Source organism: Drosophila yakuba, unplaced genomic scaffold, assembly GCF_016746365.2.
Source record: "Drosophila yakuba strain Tai18E2 unplaced genomic scaffold, Prin_Dyak_Tai18E2_2.1 Segkk5_quiver_pilon_scaf, whole genome shotgun sequence".
In the NCBI taxonomy this organism is placed as follows: domain Eukaryota; kingdom Metazoa; phylum Arthropoda; class Insecta; order Diptera; family Drosophilidae; genus Drosophila; species Drosophila yakuba.
This window is the reverse complement of record NW_025048824.1, coordinates 261315-286238: the sequence shown is the minus strand read 5'-3', so window position 1 is coordinate 286238 and position 24924 is coordinate 261315. Positions and strand designations below refer to the sequence as shown.

At 43.5% G+C, this 24924-nt stretch overlaps 1 protein-coding gene across 5 annotated transcripts in view; it reads left to right on the top strand.

The window, feature by feature from the left end:
- Positions 1 to 7556, top strand: part of LOC6539975 (DEAD-box helicase Dbp80) — a 221905-nt gene extending 214349 nt beyond the window's left edge. For all 5 annotated transcript variants that reach the window (XM_039377371.2, XM_039377372.1, XM_039377373.1 and 2 more), the window contains exon 12: positions 7072 to 7556. In XM_039377371.2, the coding sequence (XP_039233305.1) occupies positions 7072 to 7313 (242 nt within the window). In that variant the 3' untranslated portion in view covers positions 7314 to 7556. The remainder of the gene's footprint in view (positions 1 to 7071) is intronic.
- The last annotated feature ends 17368 nt before the right edge of the window (positions 7557 to 24924 follow it).

The following is a 24924-nucleotide window of genomic DNA, read 5'->3' as shown; positions in this document are numbered from 1 at the left end:
CTTCATGATGTATCTCAACATTCTAGCTTTTATAGTTCTTGGGATCTCGACGTTCATACGGACGGACAGACAGACGAACAGACGGACGGCCAGATCGACTCGGCTATGGATCCTGATCAAGAATATACATATTATATATGGTCTGAACCGGTTTCTTCAGGTCCGGTCCTGGTTCATGCAGATTTAAAAAAAAACATTTCTTCATCCAGTGCGACGCACATCACTATGGCGTTGGGGCGGTACTAGTTCAGCGGAAACCAGGACGTTGTGGAACAGTCGATCGCGTTCTTCCCGGCATAGATGGATAAACACCAATTCAACTACACAGTCACGGAGAAGCAGTGTATGGCGGCCATCATAGCCATTTCGAAGTGAAAGGTATGCCGTTCTCGTGCATCACCGATCACGCTAGCCTAAAGTGGCTAATGACCGGTTTGATACGACCGAATTTGCGGCGGAAGATTTTCGGGAGAAGTCGAGAACAACAAGAAGCACTTTCCGGACCTCAAAGTCGACAACGGACTTATCTTCAAGCGCAGCCTAAAGCAAACCTGATTGATAAACTGGAAGAAGCCCACAGCTTGGTAGAACGCGCTCATTTAGACCCCACGCCTGACCACGTCTTCGACAATATTTCTACTGGTCAGGAATGACCAAGTGTCGGAGTTCGTCCGTGGATGTGAGATTTGTAAGAAGACCAAAACGCCGAACTTCATGATGGGGATAGGAAAAGAAAGTCTACATCGACTTCCGAGATCCTTTAATGGCCACGCATGGTTATTTATCGCAGTGGACCACTTCTCGAAGTAAATTTTTTCTAAGATGCGATAGCGGCAAACGTGGTGTATTTTCCGGTTAACGAAGTTTTTTAAGTTCGATGTACCGGAAGCAATACATTCAAACAATGGAAAATAGTTTAAGAAACCGGTTCAGACCATATATAATATGTATATTCTTGATCAGGATCCATAGCCGAGTCGATCTGGCCGTCCGTCTGTTCGTCTGTCTGTCCGTCCGTCTGTCCGTATGGACGTCGAGATCTTAGGAACTATAGAAGCTAGAAAGTTGAGACTCAGCATGCAGAGTCCAGAGACAGACGCAGCGCAAGTTTGTCGATTCATGTTGCCACGCCCACTATTATACCCACAAACAACAAACTGCCACGCCACACATATTTATACCCGTTACTCGTAGAGTAAAAGGGTATACTAGATTCGTTGAAAAGTATGTAACAGGCAGAAGGAAGCGTTTCCGACCATATAAAGTATATATATTCTTGATCAGGATCAGTAGCCGAGTCGATCTGGCCATGTCCGTCTGTCCGTCCGTCTGTCTGTCCGTCTGTCCGTATGAACGTCGAGATCTCAGGAACTACAAAAGCTAGAAAGTTGAGATTAAGTATACAGACTCCAGGGACATAGACGCAGCGCAAGTTTGTCGATTCAGGTTGCCACGCCCACTCTAACGCCCACAAACCGCTCAAAACTGCCACGCCCACATTTTTGAAAAATGTTTTAATATTTTTTCATTTTTGTATTGGTCTTGTAAATTTCTATCGAAATTTCTAACGCCCACTCTAACGCCCACAAACCGCCCAAAGCTGTCACGCCCACACTTTTGAAAAATGTTTTGATATTTTTTCATTTTTGTATTGGTCTTGTAAATTTCTATCGATTTGCCAACAAACTTTTTGCCACGCCCACTCTAACGCCCACAAACCGCCCAAAGCTGCTACGACCACACTTTTGAAAAATGTTTTGATATTTTTTCATTTTTGTATTGGTCTTGTAAACTTCTATCGATTTGCCAAAAAACTTTCTGCCACGCCCACTATAACGCCTACAAACCGGCAAAAACTGTGTTTAAGACTCTCCTTCTCCCTTCCACTAGCTGAGTAACGGGTATCAGATAGTCGGGGAACTCGACTATAGCGTTCTCTCTTGTTTTGTATTAGTTTTGTATATTTTTTCTCGATTTGTTAAAAAACGTTTTGTCACGCCCACAAGCCATTAAAAACTGTCAGTTTGGAAATTTATCTTTGTACGTCTACTATCTGAGTAACGGGTATCAAATCTTCCGGGAACTCGACTATAGCGTTCTCTCTTGTTTTTATCATTATATTTCTGCTCGCTACGGAATACGTGCGGCACGCTCAGTAGATTTCGTGTGTTCGTCCCACCAAATTTATATTAAAAGGTAACCAGTAACAACACTTGCAGTTTTCGTTTCTTGGGTATTTATTATAGCCTAGCTTTATAATGTAATGTGATTATCGGACCGTGTCGTTGGGTGCCCGTCACTTGGGTTGAGAATTGTCGTCGTATGCGAACTCACGGCAGCTAACGGCTGCGATCCCCCAAGGCAATTGCCTGGTGGAACGGCAACAGGCCAATCCCACGTCCGATAACTCGATAACCATAGTATTTTTGTAGTGTGACCCGTCATGTGCTGCCAGTTCCGATATTTTTGCCCATCGATTGACACTATCGAGTGCCGATCGACCGCCTTGTGATCGAGGCGCCCCCTTCTCTAAGCTTTGATGACTATAAACAAAATTTTGGCGGTAAGTTGGACTTGACTTTCTTCCCTGCAGCCTTATTTGGAGTGCCTTGCGGGTTGTGGTTCGCTCGTGGTCCATTGCCGTTGACTTGGCCTTGGCCTGACCCTAAAACGGTTGTTGTATTCGTAATCTACTCCCGTTGACTCTCGGCCTGGCCTGACGCTAGAACGGTTGTCGAGCCTAGTCCATTCTCAGCTGCTCTCATTCTCAACTTCCCGCCGTTTGTGACCTTGCTTTTTCCTCGCCTGGGCCTGACGCTGTAATGGTTGTCGGACTCGCAGTCTGCATACGTTGACTCTCGCCTCGGCCTGACGCTGGAACGGCTGCCGAACCTCGTTCGGTCTTAGGTATTGTCGTTCTCCTGCATGCCTTCCCTGCTTGCTTCCGATGGATTCGAATTCACGTTCTTGTCACCATTTTCCTCCTGATCCTGCTGTTTTAGGTCGCTGACATGTACCGAGCGTTCCTTTTTCTTCTTCCGGTGGCGAATCTTTCATATCACTGGCGATATGAAGTCCACAATTTGGTACGGCCCACCGAACCTAGGAACTACTTTGGCCGCAAGCCCTTCAGCCGCCTTGGATAAATGGTGCTCTTTGGCCCACACCACTTAACCAATTCTTGGCTTCCACTGCCTTCTCCGCAGGTTGTAATGCCTTGCCTGGTCCTGGGACACCCTCTCTAGGTTCCTCCGCACAATCTCGAAGACCTCTATCATCTTCTCAGCGTTTCCTTCCGGTGACTCTGGTTCGCGGACCTGTGTCAAAATGCCGGTGAATAGCCTGTGGAATCTGGAATCACTGGAATTCACAGCCAGCATGATTTCGGGCCATCTTTCATCCCAATTCCTCTGGTTCTGTCCGGCAAACTGCGCGATCATTGTCTTCACAGTGTGGTTGGCTCTCTCCGTCGGATTCTCCTGCGGGGTGTACGGTGCCGTAAACTTCTGCTTTATCCCCATGTCGCTGAGGAACTTCTTGAAAGCCCGGCTCGTAAATTGCACGCCGTTGTCCGTAATAACCAACTTCGGTACTCCAAATAGTGCGACTATGAGTTCTCTGAACGCTTTCTGCAACGTTTCCGCCGTGGAAACGTAGTGGTCCGACGAAATCGGCGCACATTTCCGTGCAATCGTCTTGCGACTGCCTACATGACCGACTGCCGGGGAGTCGTGGTTTTCGCATAGGACAGTTTCCCTCAGCTGCCGCGGAACACATAGCTTCCAGGTCACTGCATCTTCGTTCCCTGCTCTATGGGGAATCTGCCTGTAGAGGGGTCTACCCTCCCATACCAAGTCTTGGAACTTTTGAAGATGTGCTTTTATCAACATGCGAAGCCAAACCAAGGAAAGCACAGGAAAAGCGGCAGGGATTGTGGTGTAGACCCGGTGGACTCTGTAGGAGACCGCGTACTTGAACCAGGCGATAGCCTGTTGTGACCGTGCGATCCAACCAGGCGTGGTACCGGCGCCACCAGTCGGAACAAAAAGTGGTGTTGGCGTGTTGCTGTTCCACAGGCGTTTGCCTTGGGGATCACAGCTGTTAGCTGCCGTGAGTCTGCGTACGACAACAATTCTCAGCCCATGTCACGAGCGCATAACAACGAAGGTCCGCGCCACTCAGGACGACGAGAGCGGCGAAAAAGAGGAACGAGGCCGCTGGACAAGTCATCTAGCACAACGTCCGGATAATCAGACTGCATTGTAAAGCTATGTACGAATAAAGACCCAAGACCGAAAACTGCGAGTGTAATAACACTGCCGCATGTATTCCGTAGCGAGCAGACATACAAAATCAGTTCGTTACAGTATATGTCACTGGAGTCTTCATGATGTATCTCAACATTCTAGCTTTTATAGTTCTTGGGATCTCGACGTTCATACGGACGGACAGACAGACGAACAGACGGACGGCCAGATCGACTCGGCTATGGATCCTGATCAAGAATATACATATTATATATGGTCTGAACCGGTTTCTTCAGGTCCGGTCCTGGTTCATGCAGATTTAAAAAAAAACATTTCTTCATCCAGTGCGACGCACATCACTATGGCGTTGGGGCGGTACTAGTTCAGCGGAAACCAGGACGGTGTGGAACAGTCGATCGCGTTCTTCCCGGCATAGATGGATAAACACCAATTCAACTACACAGTCACGGAGAAGCAGTGTATGGCGGCCATCATAGCCATTTCGAAGTGAAAGGTATGCCGTTCTCGTGCATCACCGATCACGCTAGCCTAAAGTGGCTAATGACCGGTTTGATACGACCGAATTTGCGGCGGAAGATTTTCGGGAGAAGTCGAGAACAACAAGAAGCACTTTCCGGACCTCAAAGTCGACAACGGACTTATCTTCAAGCGCAGCCTAAAGCAAACCTGATTGATAAACTGGAAGAAGCCCACAGCTTGGTAGAACGCGCTCATTTAGACCCCACGCCTGACCACGTCTTCGACAATATTTCTACTGGTCAGGAATGACCAAGTGTCGGAGTTCGTCCGTGGATGTGAGATTTGTAAGAAGACCAAAACGCCGAACTTCATGATGGGGATAGGAAAAGGAGTACGAACTCAGAAAGTCTACATCGACTTCCGAGATCCTTTAATGGCCACGCATGGTTATTTATCGCAGTGGACCACTTCTCGAAGTAAATTTTTTCTAAGATGCGATAGCGGCAAACGTGGTGTATTTTCCGGTTAACGAAGTTTTTTAAGTTCGATGTACCGGAAGCAATACATTCAAACAATGGAAAATAGTTTACATCTAAAACGTTCGAGGAGATGGTTGATGGGCTCTTACTCATCAAGATGTCAATATACCGACCACAAAGCTACGCTGCAGAGGGAGTAACACAAAATGTGCTGGCGGCAATCCGGACGAGATCTTGGACGAGAATTATAGAGAGTGGGATGCGCATATGCCGGATAGTGATTTGGAATACTGTCCACACATCCACTGGAGAAGCACCGTTCTTTAGCAAATTTGGCCATCACATGATCCTGAATAGGCAATCCGGACGAGATCTTGGACGAGAATTATAGAGAGTGGGATGCGCATATGCCGGATAGTGATTTGGAATACTGTCCACACATCCACTGGAGAAGCACCGTTCTTTAGCAAATTTGGCCATCACATGATCCTGAATAGTGCCAGATACAAGCTATACAGACAGCTGAGGTCTCTGTGCGACCATGATGATGGCAAGGATGCAGGCGAAGGATCATCCACGCCACAGTTCAGAGAGTGCTAGTGAGATGAGTCGTCAGAGCTATAACAAGCAAGCACGCACAAAACTCTCCAACCCAGGACAGGAAGACTTTTGCCTTTACATCAAGCCAAGTGATTATAGTGATCACTCGCCTAGCTCGCCCGTAGGTATGTGAAAACAAGGGTGGTTAAGGCCGCTAGCCTACATCAGTGCCTGTCGTCCTCCAAAGCTACCAATTTTTTTTATTGTTCTGCTAAAAGTTCGCGTAGCACTTCTCGAAATCTTTGGTTGGTGTTACATCAAACGATGATGAAGGGATTTTATAGATAGGTAGCATGATAAGCCAAAGTTTTTAATGGCTCCCCTCTTTGGGGATTTCGCTCAGGGACTACTCTTAAATGGCCTGTAACTGAGGCAACGTTTATTGATCAATTTGTACGGTTAAAATAAAATCTGTGAGTTAGAAAATTTAGTCACATAAAATTGTTTACTTACGCATTTGTCCAAAGAGTTACCGGGGTCTCACATAAAGGCGATCCCTATACCGCCGGTCCGAGTAGCTGAGCGCAGTGTACGTCCGATTAGGTTTCCTCCGGGGCAACCTCCCCGGACTCCAATTGAATTCCTGGATATTCCGTAAGGAATCGCAGATCCTTCCAACAGCCGTTACCAGCTACGCTACTCTTGGCGATGAGTTTTCACCGTAGAGGTGATGAAGCAGTCATAGTCCCCTGGAATCCTATGTTGGGTGGGTGCGCAAGCTCACAATGTCTAGAGCCAATATAAATTTTTGTTCGTCTTTTGTTAGTAATTTATTCTTTTGTTTAATTTTTTTCGTTTTCGGTTATTAGAGATCATAGATGCTTAGTGTTGTGAGACGTCGAGCTAGCGGCACCGCCATTGAAAGGATAAGCATGAGCTCTGGCCATTTCGGTCTGTCAGTTCGTCTGTCCGTACGAACGTCGAGATCTTAGGAACTATAATAGCTAGAAAGTTGCGATTCAACATGCAGAATCCAGAGACAGACGTAGAGCAAGTTTGTCGATTCATGTTGCCATGCCCACTATTACACCCACAAACCGCCCAAGCTGCCACGCCCACACTCATTTTTCTATTAGTTTTGTTAATTTCTCTCGATTTGCTGTAAGGCCCACAAACCACTAAAAACTGTCAACTTGCAAATTTCTCCTTTGTACTTCCACTAGCTGAGTAACAGGTATTAAATCTTTGGGGAATTCGACAATAGCGTTCTCTCTTGTTTTTATCATTATATTTCTTGTATACAGCAGCTTCTTCATCACTTTCAGAAAAATTTCAAACTAAGTTTGCTGTTTGCCATTGCTCACAATTCGCCAGCGGTAGCAATATCGCTGTGAATGACCTGACACGGTGTCACCGAAGTGCTCCGAGTGCGGTGCGGCCGAATGGACAATCCGAGACCGAGAGGGATTCGTCCAGTCAAGAATCCAGAAAAGTAATCGTGGAGACAGCATTAAGCAGCTGTAAGTCTAAGATAGGTTCTTACCAGCGAAATAACGCTATTTATTAGAGGTCCGAAATTAAATCTTCACGGAACTCGAAATAAATGACATGCGGCTAGTTTCGAGGAAGGTTTAAAAGGCGATCTAAGAGACGCGAGGAGGTGGCTGCCGTAAAGTGCATCAAATCTGGCGATCCTGGGAAGGCACCTAACAGGCTTGTTAAAAACGGTATCCACTGCAGAGTCCTCGTGGAAGTACTAGAGGCCCCTGTTCACTTCAAAATAAATTCCTTACCTTTAACCCAATCTCAAGCTTGCGTTCTGGCAAATCGAACATAAGGACAAAAGCAAAATGTTCACGGCATTCACGGTTCCGGGGATACCGTTGTTGGGATGCAATGATTATGTTCATATGGACGACTATTTAATTCTGGCTCCCAATTTTTTAGACCACTTGAAGTGCCTGTTTTGTGATCCCACAGCCTGAAACCAGCTAGATAACCAATCGGTGATTCGGTCATTCATTAAGTCATTAACGTACGGGCGCGTTTTGGCAATTCAGAGGATGCAATACCCGTGATCTATGAAAAAGTACATGCCTTCTTGGCACAGGGGGATGGAAGTGCGAAGAAGAAATTTCCACACTGACATTTTTTGGCGGCTTGTGGGCGTTAGAGTAGGCGTGGCAAAAGCGTGGAAGAAGCACAAAGAAGCGGGGGCGTCGTGCGCATGAGTTGTGATGCATAAATGAGACTGACTTGTAGCTTAAACCTAGAGCGGCGCTCTTACCCGCTTTACATCGCTAAATTGGGCTGGGGTGATCGACAGCGGCCGACCGCGGAGCTCGGAGAGCACGAGCTCGGATGAGAGCGAGAGCGTAAGTGCGGACAAGAGGGGCGAGCGCGTACGAGAGCGAAAGCTCTGTGCGCAGAGACGATACAGTGGCCCCTCACATTAACATTGAATTGTGCTCTGTAAGTCTCTTAAGGCAGTCCTCGACTTTTGGTGGACAATTGGGAGGCTGTGTAAAATCTTCAAGTCTCTGTTAACCAACAAGCGTCTATTTTCATAGCGATCCGTAAGGCCTCGCCACGCTGAACTAAACCCTTCCTTCGTCACCGGTGCCTTTGACAAAATCACGTGTGCATCGCCACTCGTCTTGGCAAGTAGGTGAAACAACCGTTTCACCGGTGTGAAACAACCGTTTCACCGGTGTGAAACAACCGTTTTACCGGTGTGAAACGGGGATTTTGTATATATAGCGTGGTGAAAAGGTCTCGGAATGTGGGCCACCGAAGAATATCACCAGCGAAAACTTCGGTGTCCACTGGCGGTAGACGACACCCTGCGTCGAGGGTGTGGGAAAACTGACGGAAGCCTGAGTGGACTGGACTGCCGCCTTTTCTATTATCTCCTGAAGATTGGCAACACACCTCAAAAAGACGGAATAACAGTAGCTGTATTTGGATTGCACCACTGTGAAGGTGTCGGGATCCTCGGCAGACAAATTCGTCGTTTTTTGCAATTTGAATGGTAGCCTTTGCTTTTAATTGAGACGGCCTCGGAGATCCGGATTGGGACCTGTCCAAGCGGACCGAAAAGATCGTATGCGGCTTCTTGTCGCCTCCCGTGAGCATTCTCAGAGTCGACGTCTGCTGATCAGGGCTCGTCACCTGACTTGGGCAACGGGTGCATAGGAAGAAGCGGCTAGACGGTCACACTAATGTTCTTGGCGCGACCAGCTTGTCGTCGCCGAAAGAAGAGACGAATTACGTAAACATCCAAATGGCATGTAAAGCCGGTTGAAACAACTGGGTTATTTTAGAACGGCGGAAGAAGCGGAAAAAAGGGTTTAGAAAACGCTTGCCCACAAATAACTTAAATCCTACAAACCAACGGGCAAAAAAATATACTCGCCGGCGCGGCGAACTACGAAGACACGACCTGTGTGGCACACGAATAAATGTGCGCGCGGCTCCGGAGCGGATCCGAAACTGGTGAAAGTTGCGCGGGCGGATGGTGACCTATGCCGAATGGACAACAGAATTGAAAACGGTAGTCTAGGCAAGAAGATCCGAGATCTCAATGATCTCTCTTATGTGAATACAAATATTAATATTTCGTTGCTCGGACGTTGAGCTTTCTTATATTCGGTTGGGTCAGAAAACCGAATTAGGTCCACGAAAGGTTGATCTTGTCCCGTAATTCAAAAATAATTAATTAATAACTCAGAAAATAGTAATCGCAAAAATTCACTTATTCTCAAACTAAATTATTGCGAAGCCGGAACGGTGGAATTAAAACCTTGGCTGTTATGCCGTATGTGCGTAAGGGACGTAAGATAGGGGGAGAACAAACAACAACAACACCGAGGCCTCTGCAGCGATTAAATAGAAACTGGACCAAAAAACAATCGCAGTCCCGCCCTTATGGATTTGTAATAATGTTGTTGTTTTTGTCTCGCTTTTAGTTTGTATTTATATTAATTTGTTTTTTAATAATTTATTAATTTTTTTTAAATTGATTTATTAAATATATTTAATCGTTATTAAATAATTTATTAGCGGAGGTTAGTTCCAGGAAAAATGCCAGATAATATATAAGGAATGCGGAATGAAATACGAACACGTGTTGTTATATAAATAGCAAATTTATTTCAAGACAGAGCCACTTATATTTTGTATATGTTTTTTATTAGACTTTAAGCTATATTACAAAAAATATTCATGACCGTAGCAAGCAGCTTTCCTTAGATTTTCGGGAACATTTCGCATAGCCTCCTGAATTCCCTTTGTATCCATTCTACCAAGCTCTCTTTTGATTTTTAATATTAAACAGTCTATGTTTTTCGGGTTATAATCCTTGCTGTAAACATTTCTTTTCAAATTTGCCCAATACTTTTCAATTGGCTTTAGCTGAGTCACATTTGGAGGATTTTGCGCCTTAGGCACAAACTCAATGCTCAAATGATCAAGACCCTCCTGTGTTGTTTTAGCATAATGAGCAAACGCCAAATCAGGCCAAAGCACTGTATTACCATTTGCATGATATTTATTAATAATTTTAACAACCGGAAACATTTGTCCTTATAAATCTGCGCATTCACCGCTAATCCTGCTTTAAAAAACACTGGATCGCGTATTCCACGTCAACTATGGCACCACAGTAAAACCTTTTTTGAAAACTTTGTTTTTGTAATTTGAGTAACACATTCTGGTGGTCTAGTATTAGGCAGCTTAAAGTAGTATTTTGGAGTTTTTTTTTTTTTTTTTTTTTTTTTTTTTTTTTTTTTTTTTTTTTTTTTTTTTTTTTTTTTTTTTTTTTTTTTTTTTTTTTTTTTTTTTTTTTTTTTTTTTTTTTTTTTTTTTTTTTTTTTTTTTTTTTTTTTTTTTTTTTTTTTTTTTTTTTTTTTTTTTTTTTTTTTTTTTTTTTTTAAAGTAGTATTTTGGAGTCCCTTCATGGCCCTCCACTGTGAAATATGTCTCATCATCCATTATGCAATCCTTTGAACTACTTGCAGAGAACAAATTTCTAGTAAGCGCACGCAGCCGAAGTTTAATAGTCTCTCTCTGGGCATCTGAGACTTTAGGAACAGGTTTTTTAGAACATTTCATCACTCCCAATTTTTGAATGTACTTTTCTATTGTTTTGTCGCAGACATTGTATTTTTTGGCAAGCGCACGATACGATTTTGCTGTGCGACCCTCAATTTCAACCTGTAATTTGGCTCTAACTTGAGACTGCTGTAATGGACACTTTTTTCCAGACCCAGGGGCTCTATCCATTCTTTTTCTACTCTGAATATCCGAAATAATTTTATAAATAAAAGTTTTTTTGAAGCCCATAGCCGAAAAGTAATGAAAAATTGAATTTTTTGGCTGTAAGGCCCACAAACCACTAAAAACTGTCAACTTGCAAATTTCTCCTTTGTACTTCCACTAGCTGAGTAACAGGTATTAAATCTTTGGGGAATTCGACAATAGCGTTCTCTCTTGTTTTTATCATTATATTTCTTGTATACAGCAGCTTCTTCATCACTTTCAGAAAAATTTCAAACTAAGTTTGCTGTTTGCCATTGCTCACAATTCGCCAGCGGTAGCAATATCGCTGTGAATGACCTGACACGGTGTCACCGAAGTGCTCCGAGTGCGGTGCGGCCGAATGGACAATCCGAGACCGAGAGGGATTCGTCCAGTCAAGAATCCAGCAAAGTAATCGTGGAGACAGCATTAAGCAGCTGTAAGTCTAAGATAGGTTCTTACCAGCGAAATAACGCTATTTAGAGGTCCGAAATTAAATCTTCACGGAACTCGAAATAAATGACATGCGGCTAGTTTCGAGGAAGGTTTAAAAGGCGATCTAAGAGACGCGAGGAGGTGGCTGCCGTAAAGTGCATCAAATCTGGCGATCCTGGGAAGGCACCTAACAGGCTTGTTAAAAACGGTATCCACTGCAGAGTCCTCGTGGAAGTACTAGAGGCCCCTGTTCACTTCAAAATAAATTCCTTACCTTTAACCCAATCTCAAGCTTGCGTTCTGGCAAATCGAACATAAGGACAAAAGCAAAATGTTCACGGCATTCACGGTTCCGGGGATACCGTTGTTGGGATGCAATGATTATGTTCATATGGACGACTATTTAATTCTGGCTCCCAATTTTTTAGACCACTTGAAGTGCCTGTTTTGTGATCCCACAGCCTGAAACCAGCTAGATAACCAATCGGTGATTCGGTCATTCATTAAGTCATTAACGTACGGGCGCGTTTTGGCAATTCAGAGGATGCAATACCCGTGATCTATGAAAAAGTACATGCCTTCTTGGCACAGGGGGATGGAAGTGCGAAGAAGAAATTTCCACACTGACATTTTTTGGCGGCTTGTGGGCGTTAGAGTAGGCGTGGCAAAAGCGTGGAAGAAGCACAAAGAAGCGGGGGCGTCGTGCGCATGAGTTGTGATGCATAAATGAGACTGACTTGTAGCTTAAACCTAGAGCGGCGCTCTTACCCGCTTTACATCGCTAAATTGGGCTGGGGTGATCGACAGCGGCCGACCGCGGAGCTCGGAGAGCACGAGCTCGGATGAGAGCGAGAGCGTAAGTGCGGACAAGAGGGGCGAGCGCGTACGAGAGCGAAAGCTCTGTGCGCAGAGACGATACAGTGGCCCCTCACATTAACATTGAATTGTGCTCTGTAAGTCTCTTAAGGCAGTCCTCGACTTTTGGTGGACAATTGGGAGGCTGTGTAAAATCTTCAAGTCTCTGTTAACCAACAAGCGTCTATTTTCATAGCGATCCGTAAGGCCTCGCCACGCTGAACTAAACCCTTCCTTCGTCACCGGTGCCTTTGACAAAATCACGTGTGCATCGCCACTCGTCTTGGCAAGTAGGTGAAACAACCGTTTCACCGGTGTGAAACAACCGTTTCACCGGTGTGAAACAACCGTTTTACCGGTGTGAAACGGGGATTTTGTATATATAGCGTGGTGAAAAGGTCTCGGAATGTGGGCCACCGAAGAATATCACCAGCGAAAACTTCGGTGTCCACTGGCGGTAGACGACACCCTGCGTCGAGGGTGTGGGAAAACTGACGGAAGCCTGAGTGGACTGGACTGCCGCCTTTTCTATTATCTCCTGAAGATTGGCAACACACCTCAAAAAGACGGAATAACAGTAGCTGTATTTGGATTGCACCACTGTGAAGGTGTCGGGATCCTCGGCAGACAAATTCGTCGTTTTTTGCAATTTGAATGGTAGCCTTTGCTTTTAATTGAGACGGCCTCGGAGATCCGGATTGGGACCTGTCCAAGCGGACCGAAAAGATCGTATGCGGCTTCTTGTCGCCTCCCGTGAGCATTCTCAGAGTCGACGTCTGCTGATCAGGGCTCGTCACCTGACTTGGGCAACGGGTGCATAGGAAGAAGCGGCTAGACGGTCACACTAATGTTCTTGGCGCGACCAGCTTGTCGTCGCCGAAAGAAGAGACGAATTACGTAAACATCCAAATGGCATGTAAAGCCGGTTGAAACAACTGGGTTATTTTAGAACGGCGGAAGAAGCGGAAAAAAGGGTTTAGAAAACGCTTGCCCACAAATAACTTAAATCCTACAAACCAACGGGCAAAAAAATATACTCGCCGGCGCGGCGAACTACGAAGACACGACCTGTGTGGCACACGAATAAATGTGCGCGCGGCTCCGGAGCGGATCCGAAACTGGTGAAAGTTGCGCGGGCGGATGGTGACCTATGCCGAATGGACAACAGAATTGAAAACGGTAGTCTAGGCAAGAAGATCCGAGATCTCAATGATCTCTCTTATGTGAATACAAATATTAATATTTCGTTGCTCGGACGTTGAGCTTTCTTATATTCGGTTGGGTCAGAAAACCGAATTAGGTCCACGAAAGGTTGATCTTGTCCCGTAATTCAAAAATAATTAATTAATAACTCAGAAAATAGTAATCGCAAAAATTCACTTATTCTCAAACTAAATTATTGCGAAGCCGGAACGGTGGAATTAAAACCTTGGCTGTTATGCCGTATGTGCGTAAGGGACGTAAGATAGGGGGAGAACAAACAACAACAACACCGAGGCCTCTGCAGCGATTAAATAGAAACTGGACCAAAAAACAATCGCAGTCCCGCCCTTATGGATTTGTAATAATGTTGTTGTTTTTGTCTCGCTTTTAGTTTGTATTTATATTAATTTGTTTTTTAATAATTTATTATTTTTTTTTTAAATTGATTTATTAAATATATTTAATCGTTATTAAATAATTTATTAGCGGAGGTTAGTTCCAGGAAAAATGCCAGATAATATATAAGGAATGCGGAATGAAATACGAACACGTGTTGTTATATAAATAGCAAATTTATTTCAAGACAGAGCCACTTATATTTTGTATATGTTTTTTATTAGACTTTAAGCTATATTACAAAAAATATTCATGACCGTAGCAAGCAGCTTTCCTTAGATTTTCGGGAACATTTCGCATAGCCTCCTGAATTCCCTTTGTATCCATTCTACCAAGCTCTCTTTTGATTTTTAATATTAAACAGTCTATGTTTTTCGGGTTATAATCCTTGCTGTAAACATTTCTTTTCAAATTTGCCCAATACTTTTCAATTGGCTTTAGCTGAGTCACATTTGGAGGATTTTGCGCCTTAGGCACAAACTCAATGCTCAAATGATCAAGACCCTCCTGTGTTGTTTTAGCATAATGAGCAAACGCCAAATCAGGCCAAAGCACTGTATTACCATTTGCATGATATTTATTAATAAATTTTTTAACAACCGGAAAACATTTGTCCTTATAAATCTGCGCATTCACCGCTAATCCTGCTTTAAAAAACACTGGATCGCGTATTCCACGTTCACTAATGGCCAGCCACAGTAAAACCTTTTTTGAAAACTTTGTTTTTGTAATTTGAGTAACACATTCTGGTGGTCTAGTATTAGGCAGCTTAAAGTAGTATTTTGGAGTAGTATTTTGGAGTAAAGACGTTGAAAGACTTCGAGGTATGATTCGGGAATCTTTACCCCATTGACTATTGCAGGTTTCAAGTACTTGGGTTCTCCAAGAGGAATGAAATGGCGTATGTATCCGCTATGCGGGTACGTGCACGAATACTGAAGTCGGTTTCGTTCAAATATTTATTGATTCCTGTAGGCATTAATAGGAACTTCGACGTGCGGTATATAGTGGGACACATCTTCCAAAGCGCTATGCACTGTTGCAATAGAGTCCGAGTCGCTACCGGCAACCGAAGTTTTATCAGAGAGAACGTTCAGATAGGGATTAACGTGTGCAATGCGAGAAAGGACGTCCGCAACGACGTTTGTGAGATTAACTCACAATTGTACTCTTCTATCCTTGCTTTCCACCTTTTGGCGTTGAAATTCCTACTACCTAGTGCAGACGTGAGCGGTTGGTGGTCAGTATATACTCTAATAGTAGCCGCACCGTAAAGGTAAAACCAAAGGTTGTCCAATGCTCATATTATTGCGAGCATTTCTTTTTCATTCCTGCTTTAAAAAACACTGGATCGCGTATTCCACGTTCACTAATGGCCAGCCACAGTAAAACCTTTTTTGAAAACTTTGTTTTTGTAATTTGAGTAACACATTCTGGTGGTCTAGTATTAGGCAGCTTAAAGTAGTATTTTGGAGTCCCTTCATGGCCCTCCACTGTGAAATATGTCTCATCATCCATTATGCAAACCTTTGAACTACTTGCAGAGAACAAATTTCTAGTAAGCGCACGCAGCCGAAGTTTAATAGTCTCTCTCTGGGCATCTGAGACTTTAGGAACAGGTTTTTTAGAACATTTCATCACTCCCAATTTTTGAATGTACTTTTCTATTGTTTTGTCGCAGACATTGTATTTTTTGGCAAGCGCACGATACGATTTTGCTGTGCGACCCTCAATTTCAACCTGTAATTTGGCTCTAACTTGAGACTGCTGTAATGGACACTTTTTTCCAGACCCAGGGGCTCTATCCATTCTTTTTCTACTCTGAATATCCGAAATAATTTTATAAATAAAAGTTTTTTTGAAGCCCATAGCCGAAAAGTAATGAAAAATTGAATTTTTTGGCTGAGTTGGGTTATTTGCACAATATGTGCAAATTAAATTTCGACTCTCTGCTGTGCTCTGAGACATTAACACGACTACTGATTTTCTAGAAAGCTAATATTTATTGCGTTGCAAGCTGGAATAGTACCGTTAATTGTCATGTGTTCTGTTCTTCTCCGCTAATCCTTGGAAATTATTGCGAACATGTTTAATTTTGTTCGTATTTCATTCCGCATACCTTATATGGAATATGGGCATGCATGCATATGTAAGGGCACAGTAAAGCATCGAGAAGTGGACTGTATTTAATGTATGTAAAAGGACAAAAAAATGGCACACACTAAGATGAGAACAAACAAGAAAGGACGGCGTCACTCATAATGATCTACACTACGCAATTTATAAAGCTGAGCACATTTAACGAGTCCAATTGCGTCTTTGGCATCTCAACGATTAATGTGCAGTTTCGTACAGACTGCTTTTTGTCTTCTTAATTTTGGCATTCCTTTTTCATTATGTCGCTTTCATACTCCACCAAAGCAGCGCAAGTGGCCAAGTTCAGCAACAGCTCTATCGCTCTTATTCTAGCAGAGTCCCGTTTATAGATAATTCATCTATCCATGCTCACAAATTTACAATAAATAGGAACACGCATAATAGCAGAAAGAACATGGAGAAGAGGTAAATACCGACTACGCGCATACACATTATTTTCGCCCCGACACGGCCATTCTGACATTTACACGTCTTCGTGTAAGCTTTTGATACCGAGATCAAGATCACATACTTTCATCACTTCTCAATAATATTTAATTTCATTAATTTGACTTTATTATGTGTATTTCTTTTTTCTGTTGCGCAAGTCGTTAACTCCTCCCCACCACAAGATTTGCGTCCCGCAGATCAATGAGCCTTGTCTGGCTTTGGTTGGCTTGCTGACTCTAGATTCGCGGCAATGTTATCGACACTGGGTAAACCCCGGGTGGACGTCATCTTCCTCCATAGGAGATAAAAAACTTAAAATATAGAGAGAGCAAGTATCGCCTCGGTAAGAAAGGAAGCTACCAATTCCCCGGTCACGCTGGACATCTTTTCCAAATTCCTCAAGCTCACATCGTGAACATGCTCCAGAGAAAGTTGGTAGTCGCTAGCCGTTACATGGCTTAGTACGGCCGGCATTGCCATGAGATGACGGATCGAGTAGCTAGAGTAATTTTGGCCATCAACCATTATCATTGTTCAATTGGATGATAAAAGAACCGGTCAAATGGTAGTTCTTTGTAGCCATTTCCAGAGTTCCGTTGTGATTCGTCAGGTAGAGCACCCCAGCGTCGATTTGTTTGATCAGCCGTTGGTTGTTTCTTTGGTACGAACACCTGGCCTGACCGCTTTTCAGCAACCTTGGGATACAAGTAGTCTTCTCCAGTTTCTGTAATTCTTCTTCCCGGCAAACAGTGATATTGCCGATGGTAAGGCAATCTCCAAGAACCGCATAAGTTACGCTCGAACTTGTAGCTAGCTTGTGGTGCTCCAATATAATCTGCTTTCCTTCGCTTATCTTCGCGTACAAGTGCGTAAGGCGGTAGTTTCCTACCGCAACCTTGGAAAACGCCAGTATATAGAGCAGTAAGGTTCCATTGGTCATGATAGTTGGCCGAAAGAATTCGATGGCCTTGATCGCATTTCTATACGGCAAATTGTCCACTTCCATCAGTATGGCCTCATTCTCGCCATGGTCCAGCAGATTTGAATTGACGATGCCGGTTTTAGCCAACTGGCAAGCTCTGACAACTTCGGAAACTTGATTAGCTAAGATAATGGATATGTGTAGCACTGTCGTAGTGGTGTACAAATCGCTGTCCACCGCATTCACTCTTGCGATGACGTTGTTCGATGGACTCATGTGTCGCGTCGAACAGACGTGTGTTTATCCTTAATTGCTTCGATGCCATCTCGGGCCCGGTATTCCCTGTCGCCTGGCCTGTTTGCGCCCCGTTCGTCCGGAAAGCCTGTTGATTCCTTAATTGGCTGTATAGAGGGAGTAGTCAACCAGAGCTTCAGCTTTTCTATCCGCCAAAGCAACCGTTTCTCGTGCAATTTCCTCGGCCAATCTGTTCATCTTTGCGAGGTCAACGAGGTGGGCTAGTTTGAAGACGCCGTTGATTCTCCATACTTCGCCGTATTGCAAAGGAATCACCGGCCCCTCGTATTTATAAACATGTGCGGGGCTTACTGCATATGCAGAAATTAAACTTACAGAAAAGACAATTTGTAATGATTATTTTAATTCATTAATTCTTAATCTAAGTGTATCTTGTGTGTTGTTTTTTATTATTTATTGTTTGATTTGTGTGATTCTATGGGTGAAACACCCCATCTTCCCGTCACCACGGTTGTGCTTATTCTGATAATAATGTAAAGGAGTATATTTTTTGTTTTTATCTACCCGTCACCACGGTTGTGCTTATTCTGATAATAATGTAAAGGAATATATTTTTTTCTGTTTATTTTCATTTATTTATTTAATTTTTTCTTTTTTTTTTATTATTATTATTTATGAATTTCTCAGGTCGGGACTTATGGAAAATTTTTCCCGACCTGGTTCTTACTGTTACGTTATTGTTCTCTTGCACTTCCTTGCATTTGAACCTCGGCTTTTCCTTAGTCTTAATCTGCTTATTTTCTACAAAAATGTTGTCCCCCTCCTTATATTCGAGCGGGATTTTGCTGAGCTTGGCAAATTTGCTGAATTTATCAATGCAGCTTAGGTATACCTTTTTCTCCAATGTGAATACATCGATATGGAGTATCTCACATGGGTAATTCGGTATTGGGGTCGGTTGTATTTTTGGCTTATTTGGGTGGCGCTCGTATTTAAAAGTCTTGCAGCATTCACAAGAACCCACCTGGGCGCGTATTGTACTAGTCATTCTAGGGAAATAAAAGTTTTCCAATATTTGTAAGCGTATTTCCCATGCCCCTCTATGCGCTCTCCTATGTTCTTTCTCAATTAACTCGCAAATTTCCTCGGTGTCTGATATGTCGGTAACTAATCTCTGCGTTTTTCGGATTTTATAAAATTTAAAATCCTCAAAGTAAAGACGTTGAAAGACTTCGAGGTATGATTCGGGAATCTTTACCCCATTGACTATTGCAGGTTTCAAGTACTTCTGTAAAGAAGTGCCCAAACCTCGCGACTCGGGTTCTCCAAGAGGAATGAAATGGCGTATGTATCCGCTATGCGGGTACGTGCACGAATACTGAAGTCGGTTTCGTTCAAATATTTATTGATTCCTGTAGGCATTAATAGGAACTTCGACGTGCGGTATATAGTGGGACACATCTTCCAAAGCGCTATGCACTGTTGCAATAGAGTCCGAGTCGCTACCGGCAACCGAAGTTTTATCAGAGAGAACGTTCAGATAGGGATTAACGTGTGCAATGCGAGAAAGGACGTCCGCAACGACGTTTGTGAGATTAACTCACAATTGTACTCTTCTATCCTTGCTTTCCACCTTTTGGCGTTGAAATTCCTACTACCTAGTGCAGACGTGAGCGGTTGGTGGTCAGTATATACTCTAATAGTAGCCGCACCGTAAAGGTAAAACCAAAGGTTGTCCAATGCTCATATTATTGCGAGCATTTCTTTTTCATTCGTAGCGTAAATTTCCTCGGTTCGCGTCAGTGAACGGGAAATGTACGAAATAGGGCGGTCCCTTCCTTGGTCTTCTTGCGAAAGCACGGCCCCAATTGCAAAATTGGAAGCGTCGGTTGTCAAATGGAAAGGTTTGTGTAAGTCCGGGAAAGCTAAGACTTCTGGTGAGGAAAGAATTTTCTTTAAATCGTCAAAGGCCCTCAAAGGCGCTTCATCGAATTCGACGGGGACTCGTTTTGACTGATTTGCTTTGACCTTTGCCCCCTCGTCCCTTGTCATGTTCGTCATTGGTTTTGCGATCTTGGCGTAATCCTTAATAAACCCCCTATAATAGGATGTCATCCCCAAAAAACTTTTCAGGTCTTTAGGGTTAGAGGGAGGTTTCATTTTAGTAATAGCTTTAACCTTGTTTTCATCTGCCCTAATACCTTCTTCACTAATTATGTAACCCAAGAACTCAACTTTTTTTGACAAGAATTAAGTTTTCTCTTGGTTCACCTGAAGGTAAGCTTCTTTGAGATTGTTGAAAACTGCACGGAGATTTGACCAATGGCTTTCGTAATCCCTGCTAAAGACTTTTATGTCGTCAATGTACACATAGCATATCTTGCCAATGTATTCTCGAAGGACGTCGTCAATCATACGCTGAAATATGGCTGGGGCATTCTTCAAACCGAAAGGCAACCGCAGGAACTCGTACTTTCCGTTTAAAGTAGAGAAAGCTGTTTTCGCGGTGTCAGACTCTTTCATGTGTATCTGGTGGAAGCCAGATGTCAAATTGTTATAGCATTCACACGTTTAATATCAATGACCATCCGGTATGGCTCCGCTTGGCTTAGGCTTTTTCGGCACCACCCAGATTGGCGAATTGAAAGGGCTTTTTGGAGGTCTTATAATTCCTTCATCTAGAAGTTCATTGACCTGTTTTTCCACTTCAGGCCTCATATTGGCCGGGTAGGGGTAACTTTTTGTGTAAACCGGATCTTCGGTTCTCGTACGAATTTCGGCACTAACACTTGTATTAACGGTTTCCCTGAGGACAATGGCTCAAAGAGGCTCGAATATTCTTCGACCAGGTTGTTTAGAGTTTGGCTCACCGCTTGCGGGTGTTCTGCATCCAGTAGCGGGTGAGCATTGGAAGATTCCTTTGCCAAAAGTGGTATCTTTACGGTGATATAATAAAGCAATTGTGGCTTCTATTAATGAGGGCATTAACTGCCTTCAGGGTATCATCGCCAATGATCCCATCGAAGGAACGCAAACTTGGAAGGACAAAAAAGGTGGTGGTCGTATTGTTGCCTAATTCTTAGAAATATTTTCCTTCAAGGCTATGGGTAATTCTCAATGTGCCCGCGGCGGACTGGACATCAAAAGGAGTGCGAAGGGGTTTCGAACCGGTGGCAATTTTGGGGCTAATGAAGTTTTTATTTGCACCGGTGTCTATAAGGAAGTGCAACTTAGCCCCTACTCCAGTCCCATACTCTATGTATGGTACACTGGAGAGGCGGTGGTCATAAAATTTGACTCTTCCTCCCCCGCACCCTCAGCTGTTGTGTCAGCACCTATCTCGACCCCCCGGTACAACGGGTAGTTGTGAGTTTCTTCGGTGTCTTCACCTGCGTGGTCATAATATGCCTCGCGTGAAGAATTTTGTCAATCTTCGGGGGCTGGCGAGATTGCTGTTGATTCCATACGATACAGTCTCTGTGCCTTCTGGAACGGGTTGCCGCCTTCCGAACTTCTTTTATTGTTTGAGTATCCTGACTGGTAAGACTGGCCTTGAGACCTATGGGAATTTTGGGGAAACCTGCCCGACGGTGGGGTAAAAGCAGGCCTAAAGGGTGGTCTAGTTTGAGGCTGGAACGGGCCTGAAAATCTTGGGACACTCGGCTGTTGGTAGGGCTCATTGCGAGCGCGGGCCAAAGGCACTGGTTGGTTGCTCGCTGGGTTTCGGTTTGCAGTATCCCCTTCTAGCAGAGTCACCATATCGCTAACATTTTTATCTCCTCTTTAACGCCGGACACTACGTTGACCAGGCTATTGAGTGAGTCATTAAGTTTGGCCAAAGTGTCTTCTATTTCTTCATGCCAAAACCGAACTTCAACAAAAACTTCAAAAAATTCAATTTTCAAAATAATAAAAATAAAAAAAAAATTTTGTTGTTGTTGTTTTTTTTTTTTTTGTATATTATATTAATTTGTTTGTTATGCGATATCAGCACAACCAATGTGGTAAATAAGGAAATGGAATATTTCACTCACCCCTGTGTTATTTGTTTAGTGTTGATGTTGTTATATCGAATACCCTTACAGCATGAAGGTTCTGTTGGAACAAGAAAAAAATACATTTTAGTAATGCAGAGTGAAAAAGAAAAAAGAAGAAAAAGAATGATACAACTTTTGCGCTCGAAATGGGCGTAGCGCCCCCGCAGCGGGTTGTTGTTTTATTATTCACACAGCTACACCGTATTTTGTCACTTTCGTTTTCTCTTTGCTTGCAATATTTTTGCGCTTCGTAGGTTACGCAGCGTCACACGATAGCGGGTAATTACTCTTAGCATTTTTTGGACATTATTTTTGTTTAATTCGTTTGCACATTCTTTCGCACATTTGTTTCGTTTTACTTGTTTACTTGTATGCAACATTTTTACGCCCCGTGGTAGACGCATCGTCTCACGGTTGCGGGTAATTGCTTTATATTATTATTATTTTTTTAATTCTATCACACGCAGCACAAATTCCTTCACTTCACCATCACTATACATTTCGCGTTTTAATTTTACGCCATAGCCACCTAGCCGGGCGTTGTCAGCTGTTCGGGCGCCAGTTAAGGTAAACCATCTTAGGGGTTACCATTACCTAAGGGACATAATTAAAACAGTGGGTGTTGAACGTTATAAAGGTGGCTGTTATTTGTAAGTTAATTTTAGGTTTTATAAGACTCGACTGTATAGTTCCGGTCCAGAATTAGAATTACCCGCTTGCTCGCTCAGCGGACAGCGTGATGCCTCGTCTTGGCCGAAGACTGCTGATCCGGCACAACGTGACTCTTGTTGCTGCCGCAGCGCCGGCCCAGCAATCTGTACACTGTTGGCGGCAATATGCTGACACTGCGGATCGTTGGAGTAGTGTCGACGTTGGTGGGGGGGGCGGCAGTGGTGAATGGGGCAGGAAATGCCCCAATTGTAGAGCGATGACCAGCTCTGCGATACGCGAGGGGGGTGCGGTGCGCGTATAGTTGGCGTTGACTCCCGTTTCGCAATATCCGCTCACAATAACAAATATGTGCAGCGCAAGCACTATTGTAGTTGTGGCGGCGGTCATTGCAATGTACTGGAGGGGAGTGTAGTGGGGAGAGGCGTAAGCAAGTCGTTAACTTATATACTTCATATGGTCGGAAACGCTTCCTTCTGCCTGTGACATACTTTTCAACGAATCTAGTATACCCTTTTACCTTACGAGTAACGGGTATAAAAATATAGCAAACGCGAACAAGGGACTTCCCGAAGACAGTGCACACCAGTTGGCCGATATTAATTATGCCTTTTTTCTCACCACACAATTTCACTTTTAACTTTGCTAATTCGCGGAGTTAGAATTGCGTCGACATATAATTGTGTACATATGTATGTACATACGGGATGTATGGGATGAATATGTCGGGTTATTAATGTCAGGAGCCTCGTCGTCCGTCCGTTCGTCCATATCGGCGTAACTCAGAATGATCTACACTACGCAATTTATAAAGCTGAGCGCATTCAACGAGTCCACTTGCGTCTACTTTGGCTTCTCAACGATTAATGTGCAGTTTCGTGCAGACCGCTTTTTGTCTTCTCAATTTTGGCATTCCCTTTTCAGTATGTCGCTTTCTTATTCTACCAAAGCAGCGCAAGTGGCCAAGTTCAGCAACAGCTCTATCGCTCTTATTCTAGCAGAATACTTATAAATAATTCATCTATTCATCCTCACACATTGACAATAAATAGGAACACGCATAATAGCAGAAAAACCATGGAGAAGAAGTAAATAGCGACTACGCGCACACACATTATTTTCGCCCCGACACGGGCATTCTGACATTTACACGTCTTCGTGTAAGCTTTTGATACCGAAATCAAGATCACATACTTTCATCACTTCTCAATACTATTTAATTTCATTGATTTGACTTTATTATGTGCATTTCTTTTTTCTGTTGCCGAGATAAATTCAGATTCAGTTTCATCGTCTCACCTAGACGGATATCTCTCGTTCCCAAAAGAACTCATTGGCGGGATTTTTTCTTTATTCAACTATTTCTATATTTCAGCTATTTCTCTATATTCTCGTTTAACTCATTAGGCATTTCCGCATCCGGCATTTTTCGTATATCTTCATGACAATACTTGAACGATCGGTTACTCGTCAACGACTTTAGCGTATACCTGTCACCCTCTAACACTTCAGTTACCAAAAACGGTCCCCTGGATCTAGCTTGGTTTGGTGTCTTTCTTCATTTTTCAATATCACATAGTAACCTACGTGGTGTTTGTCAACGGCTGCCTTACTGCTATCAAACCCGGATTTGTCATAAGACGCTAAGGAATTCATATTTTCTGTCGCATGCGCTCTAACAGTTGTCAAATCTATTTCGCATTCGGTCTCACATGGGGGAACTAACCCAAGGGGTCAAGCCTGTTTACCAATCAAGTGGAACGAGAAATTGTACACTTCAGTGCATCCTGCCACGATCGTTGACTTGACTCTACCACTGACAAAAAATTGTTCAGTATGCTCATGACCCGTTCCACTTGCCCATTTGCGCGGCTCATTTCCGTAGCAATCAAGTGAAGTTGAACTTTCTGTAATGCGCAAAACTCTAAAAACTAAGAGCTAGTAAAACATCTGCCCTGGTCGGCGATAATGCGATCTGGTACTCCGAATAACGATACGAAAGATATAATAGCGTTGACACAGCTTTCGGCATCTATCTTTAAGGTTTACCCTGCAGCTAATGATTATGTTCCTCCGCAAATCCACCTCGAAACTGAATCCACGCCAACTACATTTCAGCCGAACGAGATCACAAAAGTCATCAGGGAGCTAAAACCAAAAAAGGCTCCAGGCGGTGACCTAATAACTACAAAAATGATAATGGAACTTCCGTACTGTGCCATTAAGGTCGTCTGTAATCTCTTCAATGGAATCATAAGTCTCGGCTACTATCCAAGGAAATGGAAAAAATCAATTATTATAATGATACCGAAGCCCGGAAAAGATCACACGATTCCGTCATCTTACAGACCAATAAGTTCCAAATTATTCGAAAAATGCCTTCTAACGCGCATAATACCATATATGGGGGCTCCCACAACATTATCCCAGCCCATCAATTTAGCTTCAGAGAAAAACACGGAACTATAGAGCAAGTAAACAGAATAACATCAGAAATTCGCACAGCCTTCGAACATAGGGAA